General features: G+C 46.6%; 2 protein-coding genes across 3 annotated transcripts in view; one reads left to right on the forward strand and one right to left on the reverse strand.

Annotated features, from left to right (window-relative positions):
- The window catches only part of B4GALNT3 (beta-1,4-N-acetyl-galactosaminyltransferase 3), a 98,660-nt gene extending 87,568 nt beyond the window's left edge, over positions 1-11,092 (forward strand). Inside the window, exons 17-21 of one of the 2 annotated variants that reach the window (XR_013231415.1) lie at positions 633-705; positions 2,075-2,228; positions 3,358-3,484; positions 6,629-8,165; positions 8,283-11,092. Coding sequence is in view for 1 of the 2 variants with exons in the window: in XM_077339993.1 (XP_077196108.1) it covers positions 633-705; positions 2,075-2,228; positions 3,358-3,484; positions 6,629-6,734 (460 nt within the window). In the remaining variant the exon portion in view is untranslated. Of the gene's footprint in view, positions 1-632; positions 706-2,074; positions 2,229-3,357; positions 3,485-6,628 lie in introns of both variants that reach the window. The other variant, XM_077339993.1, reaches the window with a different exon arrangement.
- Positions 11,093-13,446: 2,354 nt separating this feature from the next.
- NINJ2 (ninjurin 2) overlaps positions 13,447-24,878 on the reverse strand; it is a 66,380-nt gene continuing 54,948 nt past the window's right edge. The window contains exons 2-4 of the mRNA XM_077339994.1: positions 20,743-20,974; positions 17,179-17,368; positions 13,447-16,035 (exon numbers count right to left, since the gene is read on the reverse strand). Coding sequence (XP_077196109.1) covers positions 17,202-17,368; positions 20,743-20,974 — 399 coding nt within the window. The 3' untranslated portion in view covers positions 13,447-16,035; positions 17,179-17,201. The remainder of the gene's footprint in view (positions 16,036-17,178; positions 17,369-20,742; positions 20,975-24,878) is intronic.

Raw genomic sequence — 24,878 nt, forward strand, 5'->3', positions numbered from 1 at the left:
CAAATAAAGTAACTAAACATTAGACCCAGTAGGGAGGAGTTTTCACTCCAGAAGGGAAGAAGTGGGGAAAGGGAATGCATGATGCCACAACAACAATGTGTTTAAATAGTGTGGACATATCCAGATATTTTTTACACTGTTCTATATAGGAGATGGATGTTTCTCTGTTTTCTAGATGCCATCATTATGTTCTTGTGCTTCCAAGACCTGCACAAAGCCATGTGACCCTTCTACGCAGAACGCTGCTCTTCCTTATAGGACACTTTAAATTTGCAACCTGCTTTACAGTCATTTCAGTATGAAGGACAGGGATGGTTATTTCCTGTCATGCAAATTTTGCGGCGCCCTCTTAAACAGAAGAACACTCTTCCAAGTACATGTTAGTTGGCTAGAAGGGTGTGATTCTGTCTGGAATTAGACTCCCTACAGTCATAAGTTACCACCAGCACGAGTACAGAATCCAGCCCTCAGAGAACAGGGTCCTTCTGGGTTTCAGCCACATTGGTTGTGGTCCATGCTAGGCTGTTCCAGATAGTGGTGGCAGGTTATACCCAACTTCCTGGCCAAGAAGTGTCGAGTGAGAGAAGGTGAGTGAAAGCAAAATAGAAAGTCCTCCTTTTATTTCTCCCCAGGTACCAATACCTACGACTAACAGGGAATTTTCAACGTTCCGCAGGCCTGCAAGCAGGGATAGATCTCGTGAAGGTAAGGGGAGATGAGCTCAAGAAAGAACTCTGTTTTATATTAGTTTGTTTTAGGTTGGGGTTTTTTTTTCTCTTTTTGATAATTCTGAAAATCCCCTCCAAATTACTTTTTGCCATACTGAGGAAAGTATATGGTTACAAGTAGGGACCAGCGAGCCTCTTGTGGCGCAGAGTGGTAAGCGGCAGACATGCTGTCTGAAGCTGTCTGTCCATGAGGCTGGGAGTTCAATCCCAGCAGCCGGCTCAAGGTTGACTCAGCCTTCCATCCTTCCGAGGTTGGTAAAATGAGTACCCAGCCTGCTGGAGGGTAAAAGGTAATGACTGCGGAAGGCACTGGCAAAGCCACCCTGCATTGAGTCCGCCAAGAAAACGCTAGAGGGCATCACCCCAAGGGTCAGACATGACTCGGTGTTTGCACAGGGGATACCTTTACCTTTAGGGACCAGCAAAACTCATGAGGAGGGGCCATCCCTCACCCTATTGGTGCCACTGCCAGGCTGGTGCATCTCACAGCTCACAAATCAAGCTGCCATATACTGAATCAGACCTCTGGGCCATCAGGGTCAGTATGGCCTACTCAGGCTGGCAGCAGCTCTCCAGGGTCTTTCGCTTCACCTACTACTGCCTGATCCTTTCAACTGGAGCTGTTGGGGATTGAACCCGAGAATCTTCTGCATGTAAATTCTGCATCCATTTAATCATGCATTTTTCCCCACTTGTTCTTCTGTTTCAAATTTAAGAAGTCACTTATATATTTCACTGGAATAAATGATCTTTTAGCTTTGTAATCTTATGTTCAAAGTCAGCCTTTTGTCTTAAAGCTCTACGTTTCACGTTCATTGCTTCCTTTAATCTTGAAACTGAGTGACAGTATTTTAGCCTGTGGACATTAGATCCTTCATGTTATTGTCTTACCAAGACATGGATTCCCCTCAATCGATTAGCATTGTTATTTCTCATAATATACTTCTATTGGGGACATCAGCTGGGAGCTTGTTCAGAGGGGACAAAAGGTAATGGGTTAAACTACAGGCATGGTAGATTTCGATAAATCATTTGAGTTAAACTTCCTAATTTACACAAGTTGGAAAGAGTTCCCTCAGAGATAATGGCCTATTTTTTCCTGAAAGCGTTCCAGGGAAAACTGGACCGCTAACGACCAGGCATATCTTAAATATGGATAATCCAGTCTTCAAACGGCTGGAACGCTATGCATCACGTCTCTGAATTTTATTGTTCCGTGTCCAGCTCCTATCAGGCTAAACTGCGGAGTCCAAAATGACAGGGCACTCCTCTTAAGTCCTCTTATGCATGCTCCCCTCAGTACGGTGTGCTGTAAGAGTCTAACTGGTGTGTCTCTCTGCTTGCAGGATTCACATAGCATCATTTTCCTGTGTGACCTCCACATCCACTTCCCTGCAGGGATCATCGACTCCATACGCAAGCATTGCGTGGAGGGGAAAATGGCCTTTGCGCCCATGGTTATGAGGCTGCAGTGTGGTGCTTCCCCACAACAGCCTGATGGTAAGGAATCGTGAACTGAGTTTCCCCTGGGCTGTATTTTCGCCCAAATTCGACAATGGTATCCGAGCACTGGGCTGTAGAATTTTGCAGAGCTACAACAAAAACGGATGGAATTAAGTCCTTTGCTCACTATTGTGCAGTCTGTTGAAATAGCAATTTCTTGCACCAGACAGAGCTAGGAAGATCTTCATTATAGCAGATACTAGGGGCCAAGCCTGTTGCATTCAGGAATTACAACGGGTGCTAGACTGGGACCGGGAAAGGTGGCAGGTTGGAGGCCCCTGGGCAGGGAACTCACCGGCAGGGGCAGCTCTCACGCAATAGGGATCTGGAGCCTCCAAGCCTCGGAGGGAAGTGCAAGGAGGAGGGGGTGGTCAGGGGTGGGGGATGGAAGGCGATTGGCTGGCTGCTGGACAGACAAGCAAGCCGGTTGGAGGAGGAGACACTCGGGGCGGGACAGCTGCTCTGAGTGGATGTTAAGCACTGAGTGGCACTTAAGCCATCAGACACATTCCTCCTCCAAGGCCTTACCAGAAACTTATTATGTGGAACAGATGATGAACTTCTGCTTTTAGAGTTTGCTTCTGCAGAGCTGGGATTAGGAGGTCTACTTCTTTTCATAACTGACTCACTCTGTCCATGGTATCTTTGATGTTTTTGGACTGCCTGCCTGTCAGATCTTGGAAGCTAAGTAGGGCCAACCCTAGCTAGTATTCAGAGAGAAAACCTCCAAGGATTTGGATGGAGTTCCTCCAAGGAATACTAGGAATCTCAATTCAGAGGTAGATGGTAACAAACGACCCCTGAACGTCCTTTGCCTGGATGCCAGACAGTCCTTGGATCTCCCGGCTACCCTGCACATGCCATGCCATAAATAAATAAGAGCACCTGCTTCCTTGTCCTCTCCTTTCACCATATTATTTCCTAGCCTGAACAGTTCTGAAGTAAACCCAGTGCCACCAGGTTGAGGATTTTTCTGAGGAGATATACTTTCTCCAGTTCTTTTGCTGCTTAATCAGGCACACAAATCTCTGTAAACAATTAAGTGGCACCAATTGCTATTAGAGTGTTACTCGTTAGTCATAATGAACTCAGTCACGGTTAATGCTTTGGGGATTTGTTTCCACAGGCTACTGGGAGGTGAATGGCTTCGGTCTCCTAGGGATCTACAAGTCTGACCTGGTCCGTATTGGAGGCATGAACACCAGAGAGTTTCGGGAACGATGGGGAGGAGAGGACTGGGAGCTTCTGGACAGGTCAGTAGGTGCCTGAGGCTGTCTCTGTGAGCAGGCTCAGTAGTTCCGCTCTGAGTAAGCCCAAATGGACCTGTAAGAAGAGAGTTTGTTTGTCCTATTAGAAGAAGAAGAAGAGTTGGTTCTTATATACTGCTTTTCCCTACCCGAAGGAGGCTCAAAGCGGCTTACAGTCGCCTTCCCATTCCTCTCCCCACAACAGACACCCTGTGAGGTGGGTGAGGCTGAGAGAGCCCTGATATTACTTAAGAAGAAGAGTTGGTTCTTATATGCCGCTTTTCCCTACCCGAAGGAGGCTCAAAGCGGCTTACAGTCGCCTTCCCATTCCTCTCCCCACAACAGACACCCTGTGAGGTGGGTGAGGCTGAGAGAGCGCTGATATCACTGCTCAGTCAGAACAGCTTTATCAGTGCTGTGGTGAGCCCAAGGTCACTCACCTGGCTGCATGTGGGGGAGTGCAGAATCGAACCCAGCATGCCAGATTAGAAGTCCGCACTCCTAACCACGACATCAAACTGGCTTCACGTTCAGGTTCTGTTTTCTTGAAACAGTCCTCTTATAAATGAGCAAGGAAACACCTCGCTTTGCTTGACTGCCTCATTGCTAATTAAGCTGAATTCCAAGTCCATCTTCATGTGCCTCACATTGAAGTTACCATGCTTTTGTTAACTCGGCAGTAGGGATGGGCGCTTCGGCCCAACCCTACTCAGCAGCACTGTCTGCGGGGTCATTTTTATATGGGTTCATCCCATAGTGCTGCCATAATGGTTACGGGTTTACCGCCATATGATTAGGACCAACTGTGCCGATCCTTAAGCACACAATTGTGGGGGAAATCCTGCAGAGAAATACTATAACATATTAGGGTTGTTTGTTGGGAAGAGTTTGTGGCCGTGTGGTGTGGTTGGATGAATAGTCAGGGATGTTATCTGGCAATGACCTTCCATTTTTTAAAAGAAGCCTCTTTACTTTTTATAGCTTCCTAGACCTGCATTAGAGCCTCTTGTGGCGCAGGGTGTTAAGGCAGCAGAAATGCTGTCTGAAGCTCTGACCATGAGGCTGGGAGTTTGATGAATGAAAATTTAGCTCTCTCTCTAACTAGATAATGAAAATTAAGATACATGTGCTAAAATAGCATAGGGCACAAGAGCCTGTAGTACTGAGAATACTTCCAATGTACTTTTTACAAAACTAATGTGTTTATAACTTTTACATACCTCTAAATATGACAAAAGCCTCTTGTGGCGCAGAGTAGTAAGGCAGCAGTCATGCAGTCTGAAAGCTTTGCCCATGAGGCTGGGAGTTCAATCCCAGCAGCCGGCTCAAGGTCAACTCAGCCTTCCATCCTTCCGAGGTCGGTAAAATGAGTACCCAGCTTGCTGGGGGGTAAACGGTAATGACTGGGGAAGGCACTGGCAAACCACCCCGTATTGAGTCTGCCATGAAAACGCTAGAGGGCGTCACCCCAAGAGTCAGACATAACCCAGTGCTTGCATAGGGAATACCTTTACCTTTACCTTTAGACCTGCATTGTTAATCATGCAGGCCTTCTTTTAGATTTGGCAGTGCCTTTCCTAACCCGTGGGATGCATTATTTTTTGGCTTCAATGAGTTGGAGTTGTTTGGAGTTGTTCAGCTAACACTGGGCTTGTGGAGAGGAGAATGAAAACGCGAGGGGAAAGAATGCAAGCAGCTTTTCTCATTGTTATCAGAGAGCCCTTTTGATAGTTCATTGTTATTCTTCATTTGTACAAATAAATAATTTGTACAGAGTGCTGGTGTGGTGTTGTGGTTAAAAGCTGTGGCTTATAATCCGGTGAGTCAGCTTTGATGCTTCACTCCTCCATATGCAGCCAGTGGGATGATCTTGGGCTGTCCTGCTAGAACTGTTCTCACATGGCAGTTTCCCTCAGGGCTCTCTCAGTCTCACCTGCACCACAGGGTGTCTTTTGTGGGTAGCAGAAGGGAAGGTGATTGTAAGCCACTTTTGAGACTTCTTCAGATAGTATAAAGCAGTATATAAAAAACAACAACTCCTCCTCTTCCTCCTCTTCTTTTTTTCTTCTTCTTGGATTTCATTCAATCAGCCATTATAATTTAGTGTATAATTTATAAGTGTAATGGCAAAAGGAAAGGATTGGGGTGCAAGATCATTTAGGGTTCTATTAGAATGCAGTTTGATTGTAATTCTAAATTATTTGGTGCTTTGGGGGTTAAATCCCTTGGTGGCAGTGCTGTGGGGCCCCAAGAGACAAAACAGCATATTGAGCTGTTCCAGTAGATGGGAGAAGAAAGGCTCACATTCTTCATAAAGGGTGGCCTGAGCGACTGAAAATATAAATATGGGGAGGAACCTATAAAGAATCACATGTACATTATATTTTATAAGTACTTATAAATTATAAGTATCACATGTGCATATAAAAAAAATTTTTTTTCACAGTCAGAGTAGTCCAGCAATGGAATAGGCTGCCTAAGGAGGTGGTGCGCTCCCCCTCACTGGCAGTCTTCAAGCAAAGGTTGGATACACACTTTTCTTGGATGCTTTAGGATGCTTTGGGCTGATCCTGCGTTGAGCAGGGGGTTGGACTAGATGGCCTGTGTGGCCCCTTCCAACTCTATGATTCTATGATTCTATAACTTTGTAGCTGTGATTCTCAACATTCCATAGAGCGAATCATACTTGGGGGGGGGGTGCTTCTTCATCCAAACTACACCACTTATAAGTATCATTATTGCAGGACAGAAAGCAGAGGAGTTCCAAACAATAATCAACTATGCATTGGAACTAGTAACGGTTTTATATCTGAACTATGATAGAGTCCAGTGGCACATTTAAGACCCACAAAGTTTAATTTTAATGACAGGGAAATGCAAGACCCCGTTCAAGTGCCGCTTGTGGTTGGTTCCCAGAATGCTGTGGAAGGGAGGAATTTGTCCCAGGCAGCATTTGTCCCCTGAGCCTTTGGGGAGGGCGGTATATAAATCTAAATAAATAAATAAATTTCCCTTTTCCTGCAGCACCATGAGGAGAGAGATCCTAAGTGCGAGACACCTCTCATCCTGAAAGTGCCTTAGAAACGGGTCTCTTGGTTCTAAGCGCCCGGGTTGCAACTAACCTGTTGAACTCTCCCTCTCGTCCCTCAGGATCTTCCAGGCCGGCCTGGAGGTGGAGCGGCTCTCCCTCAGGAATTTCTTCCACCACTTTCACTCCAAGCGGGGCATGTGGAACCGGCGTCAGCTGAAGAAGTGACACCATTTGCCCTCCTGAACCTCAGCACGCACTTTATCCAGGCCTGTCCCCCAAGCTCACGTTCTCCTCTTCCCAGCGGAAATCGCCCCTCAAGTCCAGCTTGTTTACACCTGGATGGGTCATGAAAAAAAAGAAGACACAGCCACGGGATGGGGAGCTCTTCTCCAGGCAGGGGTTGGGGGCGGTCAGAAGAAAAGGAGCCCGCATGGAGCACACACAGGCCGGAGAGCGGCTTTTGGAAGTGAGCGATGCCTTTTTTCACCAGCAGTTCATGCAAGGAAAGGAGACACAACGCAGAGCATTCCCCCCCCCCACCTAAAGAATCCTTCAGTGGCCTTATCAGGTTTTATGACTTCGAAACAAAAATGCAAAAGCAGCAGTGCAAAATTAGTGATTTAAAGTGGCTTACAGGAATTCTCCAAACCATAAAGTTCCTGGTCTGGCTCAGGGTGTCCTAGAGGGCCTCTGATAATTGGAGGGCGGGTCTTCTATGACCAGAAGGACTTCAGAGACTCAGCTGATGGAGTCAGAGGAACTGCAGCGCCTTTCACGGTGTGTTATAAGAGGACGCAGCTGCTCCTTTTCCTTTTTTTCTCTTGAGATACTTGAATAGAAGCATTCTGAAATCCCATCATGCCTTTGGACCAAATTCTCTGATGCAGTTTGTGTACGCACCAGCCCAGCTGGGACACACTGAGGAGTTGGTGGGCTCCTCTCCTCAGTCTAAGCAAGTGGTGCTTTACTCAGGTGTAGCAAAACCAGAAAAAAAACTTGGGCCTTATGTTGAATCGAAGGTGCCTTTTGACTTCCTGCCTGCATCTCTCTTGGGCTACGTGAACTCGTGAGTGAACTCGTCTCAAGTGGGGTCAAAACCTCGCCAGCGCCGTCATTGGTTCTAGGGAAAGAACTGTGCCGATCCTGACAATCATATGACATGTGACTTAGGGAACATAGGAAAACAGGAATATTTTATTTATTTCATATGCTAAGACTCCTTGTGAAGGAGAGAGTCATCCGTTCGCTCATTACGAGACCCCCCGCTCTTTCTTGAAGGTAGTTTGGGGTGTGGCAGCCGGGAGATTTATTTAATAAGTTATGGTTTTGCTGTTGTGTTCCGGAAGTGATGATGCATGAGGGATGTGTGTTCCTCCACTGATGCAAGAAAAAGAGTTGCTGTCTCTGTGGCATTGTGGGAGGGCCGTGGGAGAAACCTTCCTTTGTGCTACTGGATGTGAGCTTTTTGGGCACATGGTTGGTACGATGCACACTTCTGGGAAACAAACCATTGAAGAAATGGGTCGTACCAGTAGGTAGGATTGTGTGTCAGGGTTTGTTTTCTGAGACAGGAAGTTTAGCTGAAGGGACCTACGCAGATTTATACAGAGGCCAGATCACAGTGGGAAGTGGCATGTTTCTGGCTCTAAAGCAGGGGTAGTCAACCTGTGGTCCTCCAGATGTCGATGGACTACAATTCCCATGAGCCCCTGCCAGCGTTTGCTGGCAGGGGCTCATGGGAATTGTAGTCTATCGACATTTGGAGGACCACAGGTTTGACTACCCCTGCTCTAAAGCACAAATTCCCAACCTTTTATGCCTTCAAAACTTGCCTTTACACCAACATTTTTGTAGCATAAACAATAGCCCAAAATAGCTACCACCCAGCACAGCATCAAGAGCATTTAAGGTGTCCTCCTCAAGTTGAAACGCAGAAACACCATTTCTGTTACGCTGGGTCCTGGTATTTGCTCAGATCTGCTGGTTAGGCTTTACCTAGCAAAGGCTGCTGACTTTTCAGTGCTTTTTAAAATCCCATTATGTTCACAAGGCTAACAAAAATCACTCCAAGGAAATAAGTTTGGCCCAGTTCTTCCCTTACCCACATAATGTGGGTAGGAGAGAGTTCATGTATATTCCCTTGTCCTTGGACAAGCATTGTGTGTGGGGGGGAGGATCTGGGTTCTGCTGTGCAGAATCAGGTCCCATCACCCTGTTTCCTTACCCAGTGATGGTGGCAGCTCTCAATCGATCTCCTTCCAAGTGTCATCACAAGGTTGGGCACATTTAAAAAATAGAAGCAAGCACCTCAGCTTTTACAGCTTTCGTGCATTGCTGGGCAGATATTTCAGGTGAAAGACAGATGCTGGAGCTGTGGCTCCAGAACATGAATTAGGGGTAAAATAAGCTCTGTAAACAGCTCCAAAGATCTGTGTGTTTCTTCTGTGTAAGACACACATAAGCTGCTCATGTCTATTAGAAATGCAGAACGTTATAGTAGCAAAGAAGTACTGGTACATTTACTGTTTGTTGTTTTCTCAGTGGAAAATGCTCCTTGTATCATATGTTAATTTATTTAAGTATATATATCCACTGATGTTGGTTGTTGCCTGCCAGGAAGTGTGCTTTAAAATAGACAGGACACATGTCTCGAGTTTTGCATCTCCAGTCCTCTGACAGACACATTTTACACGTTTAAGAACCAGCATGGTGTAGCGGTTGAGAGCAGCGGGATCTAATCTGAAGAACCAGGTTCAATTCCCCACTCCTCCACACGCAGCCAGCTAGGTGACATTGGGCTAGTCACAGTTCTCTTAGAACTGTTCCTGCGGAGCAGTTCTCTTCGAGCTCTCTCAGCTCTACCTACCTCACAGGGTGTCTGTTATAAGGAGAGGAAGGGAAGGGTGTTTATAAGCCGCTTTGGGGCTCCTTTGAGTAGCAAGCAACCAGCTCCTGTTCCCTCTTCTCTAAGATCATAGGTCCAATCCGTAGGGTTGCCATCCTCAAGGTGGCACCTGGAGATCTCCCAGAATTCCAGCTGTTCTCCGAGTTACAGAGATCAGTTCCCCTGGAGAAAATTACTGGTTTGGTGGGTGGACTATACCCCTCGGAGGTCCATCCCGTCTTCAATCCCCACTCCCAAATCTTCAGGTAGTTCCCAATTCAGAGATGGTAACCTTAGCTCTCAGGTAGCACAACTGGAACAGGAAATCTCTTCAGGAGACCTTGGGGAACTTGTTGCAGGTCATTTTGGGCAGCATGAAGTTAGGCGGCTCCTGATACTAAACCTGTGAGATTTCTTTTTGTGCGAGGGCTAACAGTGAAACCTCTATCCAGAGCTACGGGGTTTGATTCCCCTTGGTCAGCTCAACAGCCAGCCCGACAAAGAGGCTGCTATGTAGCCCCTGAGGGTCCATGTTTCGAAATCCACGAAGGCAAAAACTCACACACACCCGTTCAGAAGGGAGCCTTCGCTAGCAAATCGTAGCGCCACAGAGATCTCTGAAAGGCTCCTCTGATTTGGCCAAATAAACAGACGTTTTACTCCTATAACACGACCTTTCAACCCTCCCTGAGTTTAAGCATCTCATTTTATGAATTAGCGCTCTGTGCATTCAACTCATGATGCGTCTTGGGGAGATTCACAGGGGTTTAGCTTATATGTGGATTCATCACCACCACAAAACGCATTTTGGAGTTTTTGTGCGGGTGGCGTGCACAAGGGCATTTGCAGTAGAAAGAGTGGTCTTAAGACTCCAATGCTCACCTTCTTCTACCTGGTGGGCAGAGGTGTGGGGGCCTGCCATTGCCTCTTGCAGCCTATCAAACAATAATTCAAGCCTAGGTTTCTATGCAGTCTCACCAGATTCAGAAGTGTGCTGACAGAAGTCACAGCCTGGTCATCTTACTACGTCAGGAAAGGCTGCAATGTTCAGGCAATTGAAAGATCTAAGTAGGTTTGATCCAGTCAGCTATTTGACTAGAATTGCTCACTTATTGGACAGCAGATTTGGTGTGAATGGCACACACCTCCTTAGAAGGGGTATTTCCTTCTTCCACGAAACATACGTGGGCATCATCTAAAAAAAGAACGTAGACCTTTTCTGCCTCAGAACAATTGCTCTACATTTAGGAAACGATCCTAAGCAGGTCTACTCAGAAATAAATGCCACTGAGTTCAATAGGACTTTCTCCCAGGTAAGTGTGCATAGGATTGCTGCCGTGGCCTATGAAATAAAACTTTGTTGATCAGTTGCAAGATTCTTTAATTTCATAAGAGCCCTATATTAAAAAGTGGGAATCAGGGTTGGATTTTGCAATCCAGTCAAAGCAGGAGGTAGACATGACAGGGCTCTGTTGAAAGAATCTGTCATATGCTTTGTTTTTTGTTTTCTGTTGTTGTTCATGTGACCTTTGAAGTACCTGTTTTACATTTATAGATTGTAAATACCTGTGCTTGGTCTATTTAAGTTCTGTACTGCTCCTCTGAAATTTGTGCCTTAATATGATTCATAGGACTTTTTCATTCTCAAGACAGAGCAGAATCACCCAAGTTGGTTTACAAATACAGGTTCCTTGCAGAATGTGTATGTAGTATCTTTTTGTGGGCGTTTACGTCTTCTTGGAACACCACCTTCCAGCCTTGAAAAATTACATAATTACCTTATTTGTGGAACAACAAGAAGTATTTCTTTTCCTAGTGATGCAACTCATGTAGCAACAGGAGAACGGAACTGTTGCTTCATTCCACCATCGAATCCATCAATATCTTTAATTCTCAACATAGCCCTATCTGTGGGTACTTTAATCTAGACAATGGGACAGTGAAGCATATCTTTTCAGAAATCTGAGAAAATCCCTAGGTTTGCAACAACAACAAAAACCCAAAAATCTGAAATTGAAAATAAAAATCAGGACTTACAACCTCCCAAAATAATAGAAGCAGCACCTGTTCCTTTAAAAAAAAGAAATGCTCCCTCAGGAAAGAAGTTATAAGGGCTTAGTTTTAAGGAAAGAGGAAATAGTGGTGGGGGGGGGGGATGAGATGCCCTAGGCAAGTCCTTGTGGGTTCCCTGCTTGTGTGTATGCGTCTCTACCCTAATTAGTCTAGTACCCTAATTCAATGCTTTCTTATTTATTCTGTTTATATACCACCCTCCTCAAAGGCTCAGGGCAGTTCACATAAAACAGAAACAATACAGATAACTTAAATTAAGAATAATAAAGTGATAACAAGCAACATAGAACAGTAGAAAAATATGGAGAACATTAAATTAACTCCTACTGATAGCCCAGTGTGTTGGGCGGAGCTATAGTGGGTGCCATAGGAAGGGAGGCTTAGGGAGGGCTCGTGGGAAGTGGTGGTTCAGGTCGACCTCAACCAAATGCCTGGTGAAAGAGCTTCCTTTTGCAGGTCCTGAAGAACTGTTTAGGTTCCACCAGGGCCCTGATCTCTGGGAGCTCATTCCACCAGGTGGGGCCAGGATGGAGAAAGCTCTGGCCCTGGTTGAGGTCGAGCGAGCTTCCTTGGGGCCAGGGATCACCAGAAAGTTGGAAGTGTTGGAGCGTAAAGCTCTTTGGGGGGTGTAAGCTGAGAGGCAATCCCTCAGATACACTGGGCCCAGAACCTTAAGTCAAAAAAGCATGTTTTCTGTAGATTTTAGTGGAAACCGTTTTCTTCCCTGATGGAAGAGTTCGTTCCCACACCAACCAGACAGGACTAACACTGGCAGCTTCTCTGGGCCATTCTTGATTTTGTTTTCTTCTGCGACTGCAGGAACAGGCCTGGCTTAATTTTATCAGTAGCACTAATCATACATACATTCTTCCCCAGTGAACTTCCTCTAAGAGAATGTCTACAGTGAGTTGTGCATTCACTGGTCAAAATATAAACCCTTATCTATAGGCTGTGGTTCACAATCAGAAATTTGAGGAGCTGCTATCTGCGTGTGCTAGAACGTCTTGTGCTTGGCTGAAATCCCCATGGAAATCCTGATGTCAAGCAGAACAGACGCTAACTTTGTCATACACAAGGGTATTTGTCAAAACGAAATGCTAACCAAATACATAATGTAAGCAGCACCTCCCAAAAGTTCTTCTGCAGGGATTGGACCTACTTGGATATGAGGAACTGCTCCCCATCTTCCTCCTGAAGAAATAAGGGAGGAGGAGGAGGGCCTTGGACCTCATCTTGCCAGCTACCCAAATGGTTGGATACAAGGGTTCTTTCCACTTGCTCTAACCCTTTCCATAAAATTTGATGAGAGAGCTGCTCTCTGGTCGTGTCTTCACTTCCGGATCAGAAGAATGTTGAGAGCCAATGTGGCGTAGTGATTAAGTGTGTCATAGAATCCTAGAGTTGGAAGGGGCCATACAGGAGCTCTAGTAGTCCAACCCCCTGCTCCATGCAGGATCAGCTTAAAGCATCCATGAGAAGTATCTGTCCAGTTACTGCTTGAAGACTGCAAGTGAGGGGGAGCTCACTACCTCCTTAGGCAGCCAATTCCACTGCTGAACTACTCAGACTGTGAGTTTTCCCCCTCTGGTATCTACCTGGTACCATTCTACATGTAATTTAAACCCCATTACTGTGGGTTCTTGCCTTTGCCGCCAACAGGAACCATTCCCTGCCCTTGCTGACATCTGGAAGTCCAAGTTCGAATCCCCGCTCGTGCCATGGAAGCTCTCTTAGGGGACTTTGGTCTGTCCCACCTTCTCAACCTAACCCACCTCAGGGGTATGTTGTGAGAATAAAATGGAGAAGAGAATGATGACTGCTCTGGTTCCCCCTTGGGATGAAAGGTGGGGTCTAAATTAATTATATAAAATAAATCAAGACGTGTATAATTGGCACCTAAAATGAGGAAAATGGTTCTCTGCGAGATCCCCTTTTCTCCATGCAGTGACTATTTGAACATACACACTGAATCCCACCTTTGGATAAAATATACTTTTAATAAATAAAACAGAAAGCAAATAATGCCTAGAATACACAAAGAATGTCCCAGTTCTCCATGAGCATCTCCTTTTAAAATAATATAAAATTGAGTAAACAAAAAATATTTAAAATAAGCTGCTGGATCATTACGTTGTGCTTAAGACGAAGTTAATGTGTACAGCCTTAAAATATGTGGCGTTACGAGAAACAATTTATTTGTCTTGAACGCTAGTAAAGGTTATAGCTGTTATTTATTCTTCACCACATATATGTTTTACCTGGTCCGCATTCCAACAAAGCTGTAGTAGAAAGATAAGATACAAAACTCGTACTGCGAAGGTCATATCCTGTGCGTGGCCTTTGGGTGTGCAGAACTGCCTTGTCAAAAATTACAGGGTAAAAGGACTATTAATAGCGGAGCTCAATGTGCACCTCTGACCCTCTGTGCCGTTATTGATCAGTGGACCTGTTGTCTGATGTTGCCCAAAACACTGGAGCTCATTCCGCACGCATAGGATAATGCACTTTCAATGTGCTTTGGCAGCTGGATTTTCCTGTGCAGAACAAGAAAGTCTACTTCTGAAGTGCATTATCTATTGTGTGCAAAATAGGCCTGGGGCCTTGTAGTGCACTGGTGTGCATTTCAGAATTGCTAATCTAATGTCCCATCTTACCAGTCGAACAGCTTCATGCTTGTCTGCAGGATGCAAAAGTTTATCTTAACAGTACAGCCACTGCCGTTTTAATCTCTGCTGCCACCATTAATCAAGTACCAAGCAGCGCCATCAAACCTGCCAAGCATTTGACGGAGCAAAGAAAAAAATAAATAGTTATTTATTCGTACATTGAGGAAGGTTGTTAAGAACTGTCTTGGTCATATTTTTTAAATAATGATTTGGAAAGAGGACAAGATTGGGAAGGAAAGAGAAAAAGTCTTCAGTGACGTTTCCTATTTCAACCTTGGTGCTTCAGACGGGTTTAGAGATCAATGCTAGGGTAAAGGCAGCTGTTTGGAAACCATGTCTTTTCTTGCCCTTCCCCCTTGGCTTAAGGGCCCTGAACTCTTTGGGAATCAACTGGGACTTAATTAGGGAGATGCCAATCCTTAGAGGCAACTTCCCAGTTTACTAGCTGTCCAATAAACACTCATGAGACTGCACTTAGTCCGTTTTAGCAGGTGTAAGTGCTGGCCATAAGAGCCTCTTGTGGCGCAGAGTGTTAAGGCAGCAGAAATGCTGTCTAAAGCTATCTGCCCATGAGGCTGGGAGTTCGACCCCAGCAGCCGGCTCAAGGTTGACTCAGCCTTCCATCCTTCCGAGGTCGGTCAAATGAGCACCCAGCTTGCTGGGGGGTCAACGGTAATGACTGGGGAAGGCACTGGCAAACCGCCCCGTATTGAGTCTGCCATGAAAACGCTAGAGGGCGTCACCCCAAGGGTCAGACATGACTCGGTGCTTGCACAGGGGTTACCTTTACCTTTACCTTTAAGTGCTGGCCACAGAAGACATGCACCACCAAAGGCTCAAGTCACACTACTGCCTCTCTTTGCAAAATTAAGAGTCCAATAGCACCTTTAAGTCTGAAGTAGCGCAACATAATTAAAGTTTAAGACCCACAAATATTTATTCAAAGTATGAATAAATTTATTCAAATAATCTTTGTTGGTCTTAAAGGTGCTTTTGGACTCTAATTTTATTGTGCCACTTCAGAGCAGCACAGTGACCCGCTTGATTTTTGCAAAATTAACTTAGCCTTCCCGTTGTAGCTCTGAGGGTGAAATTACAAGTTATAAGAAAAACTCAACACCTGCAAGCTTGTCTTTCCCCTTCTCTATAGTGTACGTGCAGGAGAGGATGGATTTCCAAAGGAGGATCGTTGGGTGGGATTAATGCATCCACCAGCTGCTGATGTTCTTTTGCAAACGACTCCCCTTTGCCCAATTCCTTGTTTTCATCTTTAAATTCATTTTCCCCCAGCCAAGCTCCGAGATCGGAAGATGCGTAGTGGGTGAACTAAAACCACTCAGGGGGCCATTTGCACAGAAGAATGGGAGTGAAGCACATTTATTCTGCCGGCTGATCCCCTCCCTCCCCTCCCAGCACATGTGTTCAGTGGCAAGCATGTGTCTAGGAATATGCATTTGCCCCTGGAATGTAGTTCCGCTCAAAAGAGATCCAATACCCTCTGAGTTTTTGCACAAATGGCAAGTCAGGGGTTGGGGTTTTTTTAGGCTGCCAGGAAACCCATGTACAGAATTCCACCTGGATCTTATTGCAAAGAGTGTTTTTGTGCATATGCACTCAACGATATACGAATGAGCACACCCACATCACCAGTGTAGGGAGACTCCCATGTGGATAAGCTCTTCTGGGAAGAGACGCCAGTCCATATGGACAAGGCTCTGAAAATGCGTTCCTTCAGGCATTTGTGAATTCTTCACCTCTTCAGAACCACAGATGCATTACAGAAGCAGGATGTTTGGAACCACGCCTGCATGCTTCTAACAGGCATAGCACTGGAGGGTCCCTGTCCCATCAAAGTGTCAGCAAAGCTGCCAAAGATATCCCAGTCGGTCGCCGTGCACTCAGTCTGCAAAAGCAAAATGATGCAAGAAAGTCAGTCTTTCCCTACACAAGTTGATCAACACATAAAGCAGGATCCTCCCGCTGTGAGCCTTGGAATGGGGCAGTTGGCAGTTCTCCATGGGTGGCCAGCTTGTGGTGCAGGAGACGTGTCTGCCACAGGCTGTTTCGAAGTTCCAGAAAGGACAGAAAACTCTCTGTGTGATTTATGTATGTAGGGATGCCAGACCCCTGCAAGACCTGAGATGTTATTAAGTCCTTGGCCCCCACCAAATGCCATGCAGTCCACCTACCAAAATGGCCATTTCCTCAAAAGGAACTGATCTCTGTTACCTGGAGATCAGGTGTGATCCCAGGAGATCTCCAGCTACCACTAAGCAATTTTGTGAGGATGTGAGGACAAGGTGGCTGCAACATCTGCCACTCCATCGATCACCTGGGTCAATTAGGTCAGAGGTAGTCAACCTGTGGTCCTCCAGATGTCCATGGACTACAATTCCCATGATCCCCTGCCAGCATTTGCTGGCAGGGGCTCGTGGGAATTGTAGTCCATGGACATCTGGAGGACCACAGGTTGACTACCCATGGATTAAGCCAATTTGCCTGGCTAGGCAGATGTCTCCTTACTCCCTCACCACTGCATGGGCATCCCTCATTGGAAGAGGATGGCCATCCCAGACAATGTTGCAAGCATCTGGCTTCCAAGAGTCAGTAGCTTCTGCTAACTTGTCCCATGGAAGACGGTCTTGTTTCCCTTTTATCTCCATCTTATCTGTTCTATGTTCCGTGTTTTAAACATGGTCTAGTGGTTAAGAGCAGCGGCTTCTAATCTGGTGAGCCGGGTTTGATTCCCTGCTCCTCCACGTGCAGCTAGCTGGGGTATCTCGAGCTAGACACAGTCCTTTTAGAGCTGTTCTCGCAGGGCTGTTCTGTGAGAACTCTTTCCGCCCCACCTACCTCCCAGGGTGTCTGTTATGGGGAGAGGAAAGGAAGGCGATTGTAAGCCGCCTTGAGACTCCTTTGGGTGGTGAAAACCAGGGCATAAAAACCAACTCTTCTTCTTCTTTGTTCTGGTCTATGACAGTTTAAATAAAGAACCGAACCGAACTGAGGTCCCAATGTGTTTTTTTAGTGCTCCCCGATTTCTTACCCAGTTCTCCTGACTGCTTAGGCTCAGTAGTTTCTCCGACCGTATGGGCTCGGGTAAAGCCCTGTCTTCTGCACCCCAAAGGCCGTAATGAAGATGTTGAAGATGACCGTAAAGAAGACCAGGGCCGTGGCAATGTTATTGAGCAAGTCCAGGCGCTGCTGTTTCGTCACATCATTCAAGTTCAGCCGCGCTGTGCAAGGCAGAACACAAGCCAAAAGGCAGAATTCAGAGGACCTCTATCTTCCCCGAAGACAGGCTTTCATCCCCACCAGGATCACCCTATGCAGGGAGTGATGCTTATTCCTATAGGTCAGTGGTCCCCAACCCCCTGTCAGGGGACCGGGACTGGTCCATGCTCCTCCTTGTCCTCCTCCCCGGCTGCTGCCCTGGGGGCTGCCCTGCCACTCTGCTGCCGGCTCACCTTTGGTGCTCCCCAGCGGCTGCCATGGCTGGGGCTCCCCCTTGACATGACACTGCACAGCTGCTGCTGGCAGCACCCCCCAGCGGGCAGCGAGAAGTCAGGGGCGCTGGCGGGAAAGCAAGCGGAGCAGGGGCTCAGGCGGCAGTGACATCCCTTGGCTAAAGACTACCCCCCCTTGGGCCTCAGTAAAATTATCAAGCGTTGACCGGTCCCGGGTGATTAAAAGGTTGGGGACCACTGCTATAGGTCACATGTACATTAGTTACATATACCCAGACCTATAGGGCCTGTAAAACAGAGCTCTTCCGCCAGGTTTATGCTTGAGGCCAGCGCACCAGGAACATCTGGACCCCCTCCTAGACCATCCTAGGGGCAGCTTGAGATCTGTTTCCCCATGCCCACCCCCGGAGGTGGAATTAGGGGGGTATTTTAGTTGTTTTTATATCACCGCATATGTCTTGGATGTCGGATATTGGATAGGATATTGTTGTCTGTACATTTTTAGGGGTATTTTATTGGGAATTTTTATCTGCTGTAACCAGCCATGAGCCACTCCGGGAGTGGCGGGCTAAAAATCGAAACATAAATAAAATATATAAGCGTCACTCCCTGCTGCTTATTGCTTTTACTATTTTTATATATTTGAGCTCCTTAAATAAAACACACATGGTACATTTGCACAAAGCACACGTTTCGTTTTCTCGACCTTTTTTTTAGGTTCTCAGCCGTATTTCGGGTTGGGTTTTGTCTCCCCTTCTTTTTCGCAGCCTGTGAAACTGCCCTTCCCAAAAGCAAAACATCTCTGCAGCCAGCTCTGTGTTCTCATTTTAAAACAGAGTAGAAGGTGATGAGGAGTAGAGCAGACTGTCCTTTTTAGCAGATTGTCCTTTTTCGCCGGTAGGTGATCATCTATTAAAAACCAGAGCAGCCATTCTGGGGAGGGGCTTGAAGCCGGAAGGCTGCGGAGAGGTTTCCACAAGCTGGCCCTGCGCGTCGAGCAGAGATTCTCTTGTGGCAGGCATAACCGCAGCTGTATGGAGCCCAAGGTCACGACCCCGTCATTCTTTTCAGCGCTGAACACACAAGCGGAGAAAGAGTAGCCTGTGCTCCTGGCACGAGGGGAGGCCGAGGGCTGACCTCAGAGCGGCTCTCCAGACTGTAGCCCTCTGTAAGGGCAGCTCCGGAATGCGGCCGGCTGGTGAAAGAAAGGCCGGCCAGGGGAGGAGATGAGGGAGGTAGCAACTTGGGGTCCAGGCAGGGTGGTGAAAGAGGATACAGAAGACAACTGGGAGGGGGATCTGTTACATGGAATAAGGAGATACTATTTCTGAACGAGTGCTCCTTCACACATTAAATTGGCAGGAACGTGCTTTTATGCTACATGCATTCGGGGGGGGGGGGGGGGGCGGTGCAAAGAGAGCTCTTGCACACAGAGCTCTTGGCCAAGAAGAAACACAAGAAAGGGATTTGGGGTAGCCTCTCATGCTAAGGCAAATTGATCGGTATCCCCACTTACATTTCCTCTTGCGCTGTCAGTCTCATGCGCTATAATATCTGGGGATGAGGTATTGCGCAATATCTTGTATTAGCAGGACTGTACTGAGTCTGTCTATGCTTCTGTTTGTGCAGGACTGGATCCAGCCCGTGATATGCAAGAGCGACCCAGTTGCCTTCCTATACAATATTACAGTGCTTGGAAACTGCTGCAGCCAGGATGTTGCACCTGAGTGTGTTGTATAGACCATATCACTCCGGTCTTCACCCGTCTACCCTGGCCTCTAGTTTATTTGAAGGCACAATTGAAGCTCATGACGTTGGCCTGGGACCACCATGCCTGAAAGACCATCTACTCCCTTACATACCAACTTGACCACAATGGGCAGGTTTTGGAGCCCTGCTTCAGGTGTCCCCATCTTCTGAGATTAGGTGCATGGCAACCTGAGAGAGGCTCTAAAACTCTGGAATGCTCTATCCAGAGAGACTTGTCTGTCTCCTCCTGCTGTCAACTTTGGCCAATGGGTGGAGACTTTTCCCCTCTTTCATTTGGTGACCTGTGTTTTGTTGTTTGTTTTTGTGTGTGTATTTTAGTTTGGTTTGAAGTGGATAGCGATGTCAGTCTGTCTGTAGCCCCATACCCAGGAATCCATACCCTGCATCTGAAGAAGTGAGCAATAACTCATGGAAGCTAATATCCAGCCACAAATTTTGGTAGCCCTTAAGGTGCTACTGGACTCTTGCTCTTTTCTACTGTTTGGTTTTCATTGTTAATTATATCTGCCCTTATGAAGGCCACCAAGGTGGCAAAAAATTTAAAACACGTGTGATAAAATCACATTATAAAACCATTAAAATCAGCCCTCCTCCCAAACACACATCATTAAAATAATGTAAAACAGAGTTCAATGTATATATAAAACATTTTGAAAACTTAATTAGGAAAGAGGGGTCATGGAGGGAATACCAAAACAGAAAGGTGGGGTAAAAATCTTACAAATAAATTAATCAAGAGAACAGATTTGGAGATAATCATAGAATCAAAGAACCCTAGAGTTGGACAGGGCCATGCAGGCCATCTAGTCCAACCCCCTGCTCAATGCAGGATCAGCCTAAAACCATCCTGGATAAGTCCAGCCACTGCTTGAAGGCCACCAGTGAAGGGGGACTCACGATCTCCTTACACAGTGCATTCCATTGCTGAACTACTCTGACGGTGAAATTAGTTAGAGCACTTTGAATGATTATCCTCACAATAAACCTGCCAGACCAGTAGAGGTCTGTCTGAGCAGACCGTGGCTGGCCTTAAGAACTTGTGGCCAAGTTGTAAGGAAAGTTATCAGTGGACACCATGGTGCCCCCGAGCAGTACATGGAGGACCCTGTCTTAGTGAAACAAATGATCCCCAATATTGTTTGGACCACCTCTGGGATTTAATTTAAAACAAAACTACAGAGAGGGAGAAACTAGGAGCCACGGATCATTTTTCCCCCATCTCTAAGTTCCTAGTAGAACAGGGGTGGCCAGACTGTGGTTCTTGAGATGCTAGCTAGCAGGGGCTCATGGGAGTTGCAGTCCATGGACATCTTGAAAGCCACAGTTTGGCCACCCTTGCAGTAGAACATCAAGGGCCTCAGAAACAGCCTTACCAATCACAATGAGGAGAATCCCAATCACCACCTGAAGGAAGAGGGAGATGCTGATGAGGGTGGTCAGGGTGGCGTAGTAGTGGAAGGAAGGCCCCTGCTCTAGCACGGCCTTCAGCTGCGTGGCATTGGCCATGAAGAGGGCCACGTCTAGCATGCTCTCGGCCACACTTTTCTTGGTAGCATAATGGTTGATGTTGATCACGTTTTCTCTCCTAGAGCCAGGATTGGAGTCCTACGGAAGGAAGAAGAAGGTCACAGAGGGCTCAGAAATGGACTTTCCAACAAACGTTGACACAGCATTAAAAGCTAGGGCATCTCTGGGTATCAAATGATGTGCAAAGACATTCTGAGCACATTCCTCTCTAGGGGTTCCAAAGAACTGACTGAGGGGGATACAAAACAAGAATCATAAAATGAAAAGCAGAAGGTATTACAAGAGGCTCAGGTTCTGAGAGGCGGCTTCCACACATGGTTGCTGCCTTGCCCTGCCGCATTACATTTTTGTTGGGGTCAAGAGGTTGTACAGTAATGAGTTATGAAGGAACTGGTACAACCTTCTCAACCAGGGTTTTGTCCTGGAAGGGTTTCCTGAATGGGTGGGAGTTATATTTTTAAACAATTGTTAAACATTTATCGGGTGATATGACCATATATGGCCATGTGGACCCACCCCCTCCCAAATGGCCAATGATGGGCCTGGAGGGGGTAAGAAGAGGAGGGGCTCCAGGTGGGCATGTCCACAGCTATGCTTCCCAGCTGTAATCTGGGATTCTGGGGTTTCTCAAAGCCTGAAGGATGTTTCAGGGGTTTCTCGACAGCAAAAAAATTAAGAAAGGCTGACCTTGGCAATAACATCTGTGGAGGTTTATTCATTTAGATATTTCTACCCCACATTTCTCAACAGTGGGGACCTAAAGCAGCTTACAAGAACATTCTCCTGTCCTCCATTTTAGCCTCAACACGACACCCCGAGACTGAGTGATTCACCCAAGTTCACCCAAACCAGAGTGAAGATTTCAACCTGATCCTCTCATATCTAAGTCCAACACTCCAACCGCTGCACCACACTGAGAGAGATCGAGATGGGGAGCCATGTTAGTCTGTAGAAGCAGAAAAGTTTAACAGTCCAGTGGCACCTGAGAAGGCTACCAAAACTTGTGGCAGGGGATCAACCTCCATGCATCACAGCGACGCACCAAAGCTCATACTCCGCCCCAAATGTTGTTAGTCTTTATAGTTCCACTGGACCCTTACTGTTTTCCACTACCACCCTAAGAGTGCTTGAAGGACCAGAATTCTACTTTTAAAAACTGTATTCATACCCCTCCTTTCTCCCCTCTGAGAACACAAAGCAGCTCACATTGTTTTCCTCTCCTCATTTTTGACTGCCCTGTGAGATAGGTTAGGCTGAGACCATGGGCCAGGCCCAGAGTCAGGGCCGGTTTATCTACATATCATGTGCTACAGGCCCTGCACTGTGCCTTCTTCCCCATGGATCAGGGCTGTAGCCTCTCTCCTCCCCCCCCCCCTTTTCCCTCTTTAAGGACACTTTCTACTGTGGGGGGTCTTTATGCCCCTGTCTGGCTGTTTTCACCACAATTGTACTCTGCCAGGCTCCACAAATCCTTAAAATCCCCCGGATCTCCTGAATCCTAGTTCTCTCTACAATGCCATCTGTCAAAATCTTTTTTACCATTTCCCCCCCAACATTGTATGCAAGGAAGAGTTCTTTGAAGTCCAACCTGGAGCTGATTGCTTTGAGATTTTTCAGGTAACATTATGACATTCCCTTTGGATATTTTCTCCATGCAGCCAGAGGGGGGAGCCCTGAACAATCTCGTTCAGCACTGTTCAAGCGGGCCTATGAGAGCTCTCCGCAACAGTAGTAATAAATGCTCCTGCCAGAACTGAGAATGAGAAATCGACTCCTAGAAAGAAACATGTGGGGTAAAACCCCGAGGAATTCAAGGACTGTGCTGCTCACATGGGTGCCTAGTCACATCCGCCACATTTATTATATAAATGGACACCGCAACACCTAGACACCACAACACAAATGGTTATACACAATAGCCTCTTTTTCCTCATGTAGTTTTCATTTTAATAGCACAAATGCAAAACAAGTGAAGTGCACTGCCTTTGGTTTCGACAAAAACACTTCACCCATAGTAGAAGAAGAAGAAGAAGAAGAAGAAGAAGAAGAAGAAGAAGAAGAAGAAGAAGAAGAAGAAAAGTTGGTTCTTATATGCCACTTTTCCCTACCCAAAGGAGGCTCAAAGCGGCTTACAATCGCCTTCCCTTTCCTCTCCCCACAACAGACACCCTGTGAGGGAGGGGAGGCTGAGAGAGCCCTGATATTACTGAAGAAGAAGAAGAGTTGGTTCTTATATGCCGCTTTTCCCTACCCGAAGGAGGCTCAAAGAGGCTTACAGTCGCCTTCCCTTTCCTCTCAAGTAGAGAAACAAGTAGAGTTGTTATTTTTTTTAATAGTTGCTGTTATTCCCTTTTGTCCTAAACACATTTTTAAAATGGAAGCCCGAAAGGCAGCTATGACATGGACGTTCCAAGATGGTCCAATCTCCTCAGGAGCTAAACAGGGTCGGGCCTGTTTACTACTTGGACGGGAGGCTAATAAGTCTACGGGTTCGGTAGACACAGACTATGAGTTCTTCGAAAACAACAGCTCTTTATTGAATCCAAACACCCACCAAATACCGAACAGAGGACATATGAACAACACGGGCTTATATACAGTTTGGCTAGCCTCCCAAAGAGCCTGATTGGTCCTTAACAGGAGCAGCTCATTGGTCCATAAGATCTAGCAGTGAGAGGCTCTGACTGGCAGAGTTACAATCCGTCATTAGCATGAGGGACAGTAGCAGCACTGTTGAGTTCACATACAGAACAGAGACCACCAAGAAAATCCAAGGTTGCTACATAGACTCAGGCCAGGGCAAGCAATCTTGTTAGTATTTTGCCTTGAAAAGCCTGTGGGGTCCTCATTACGTCAACCGTAACTTGATGGTGCTGTCTAATAGCACCACTAAAGGCAACATTGATTGCTTGTTTAGTCAGTGGTTCTCAACCTGGGGGTCGGGACCCCTTTGGGTGTTGAATGGCCCTTTCACGGAGGTCGCGGCCAGGCAAGCAGCTTGGCAGGGGTGGGGCGCCATCCACACAACAATCATGCGGGGTAGATCGAGATAGAGTATTCTTCTGTCTGGAGCAGCGGAAAAGAGCGAGATCAGCATGGTGGGACAAGAGGCAGAACTGAACTGAGAAACCCCGGGGGGGAAAACAATTTATATACAATTATGAACAATGGGTCAGTTTCGGTTTAATTTCTGTGAAAGAACACTTGCATAATTTTAGGGTTGGGGGTCAGTACAACATGAGGAACAGTATTAAACGGTCACGGCATTAGGAAGGTTGAGAACCGCTGGTTTAGATGCTCCATTTTTTAAAAAAATACAATGAGTCCTGCTGGATCAGAACACTGGTCCATCTAGTTCAGCATCCAGATTCATGGGTGAGGTCTCTCTCAGCCTAGCTTAACGCACAGGGTAGTTTTAAGGCTAAAACAGAGGACAGGAGAATGATGTTGTAAGCTGTTTAGGATCCTTACTGTTGAGAAATGTGTAGAAATATCCGTGGGTTCAAAGGCCAGGATGCTGGGAGCATTTCAGCTCTTTATTGTGACCCCAGCATGATGGTACAAGAACCAAAACCGAAGAAACCCCAACAATCCCCAACTTATATACATATGCACCAACAAAATGGTCTTCCTGCCAGTGCGTGCTATAGGTCGGTTGTGGTTTAAGCTGACTGGATCCTGGGGTCGGGATTTAGCCATGTGTTGGCGGTGTCCAGTGCAAAGTTACGATCCTGCCTTGGACCTCATGTTTGGTCTTTGGCAGGTCTACAGACACAACAGCCACATAACCCCTTGGGAGCTCTTGCATAATCCCAGGGTTCCCCAAAACCTTGGCTGGAGATCCCTTTGGCAGGTCTACAGACACAACAGACACATAACCCCTTGGGAGCTCTTGCATAACCCCAGGGTTCCCCAAAACCTTGGCTGGAGATCCCTTTGGCAGGTCTACAGACACAACAGACACATAACCCCTTGGGAGCTC

This window comes from Paroedura picta, chromosome 5 (genome assembly GCF_049243985.1).
Source record: "Paroedura picta isolate Pp20150507F chromosome 5, Ppicta_v3.0, whole genome shotgun sequence".
NCBI classification, from domain to species: Eukaryota; Metazoa; Chordata; class Lepidosauria; order Squamata; family Gekkonidae; genus Paroedura; species Paroedura picta.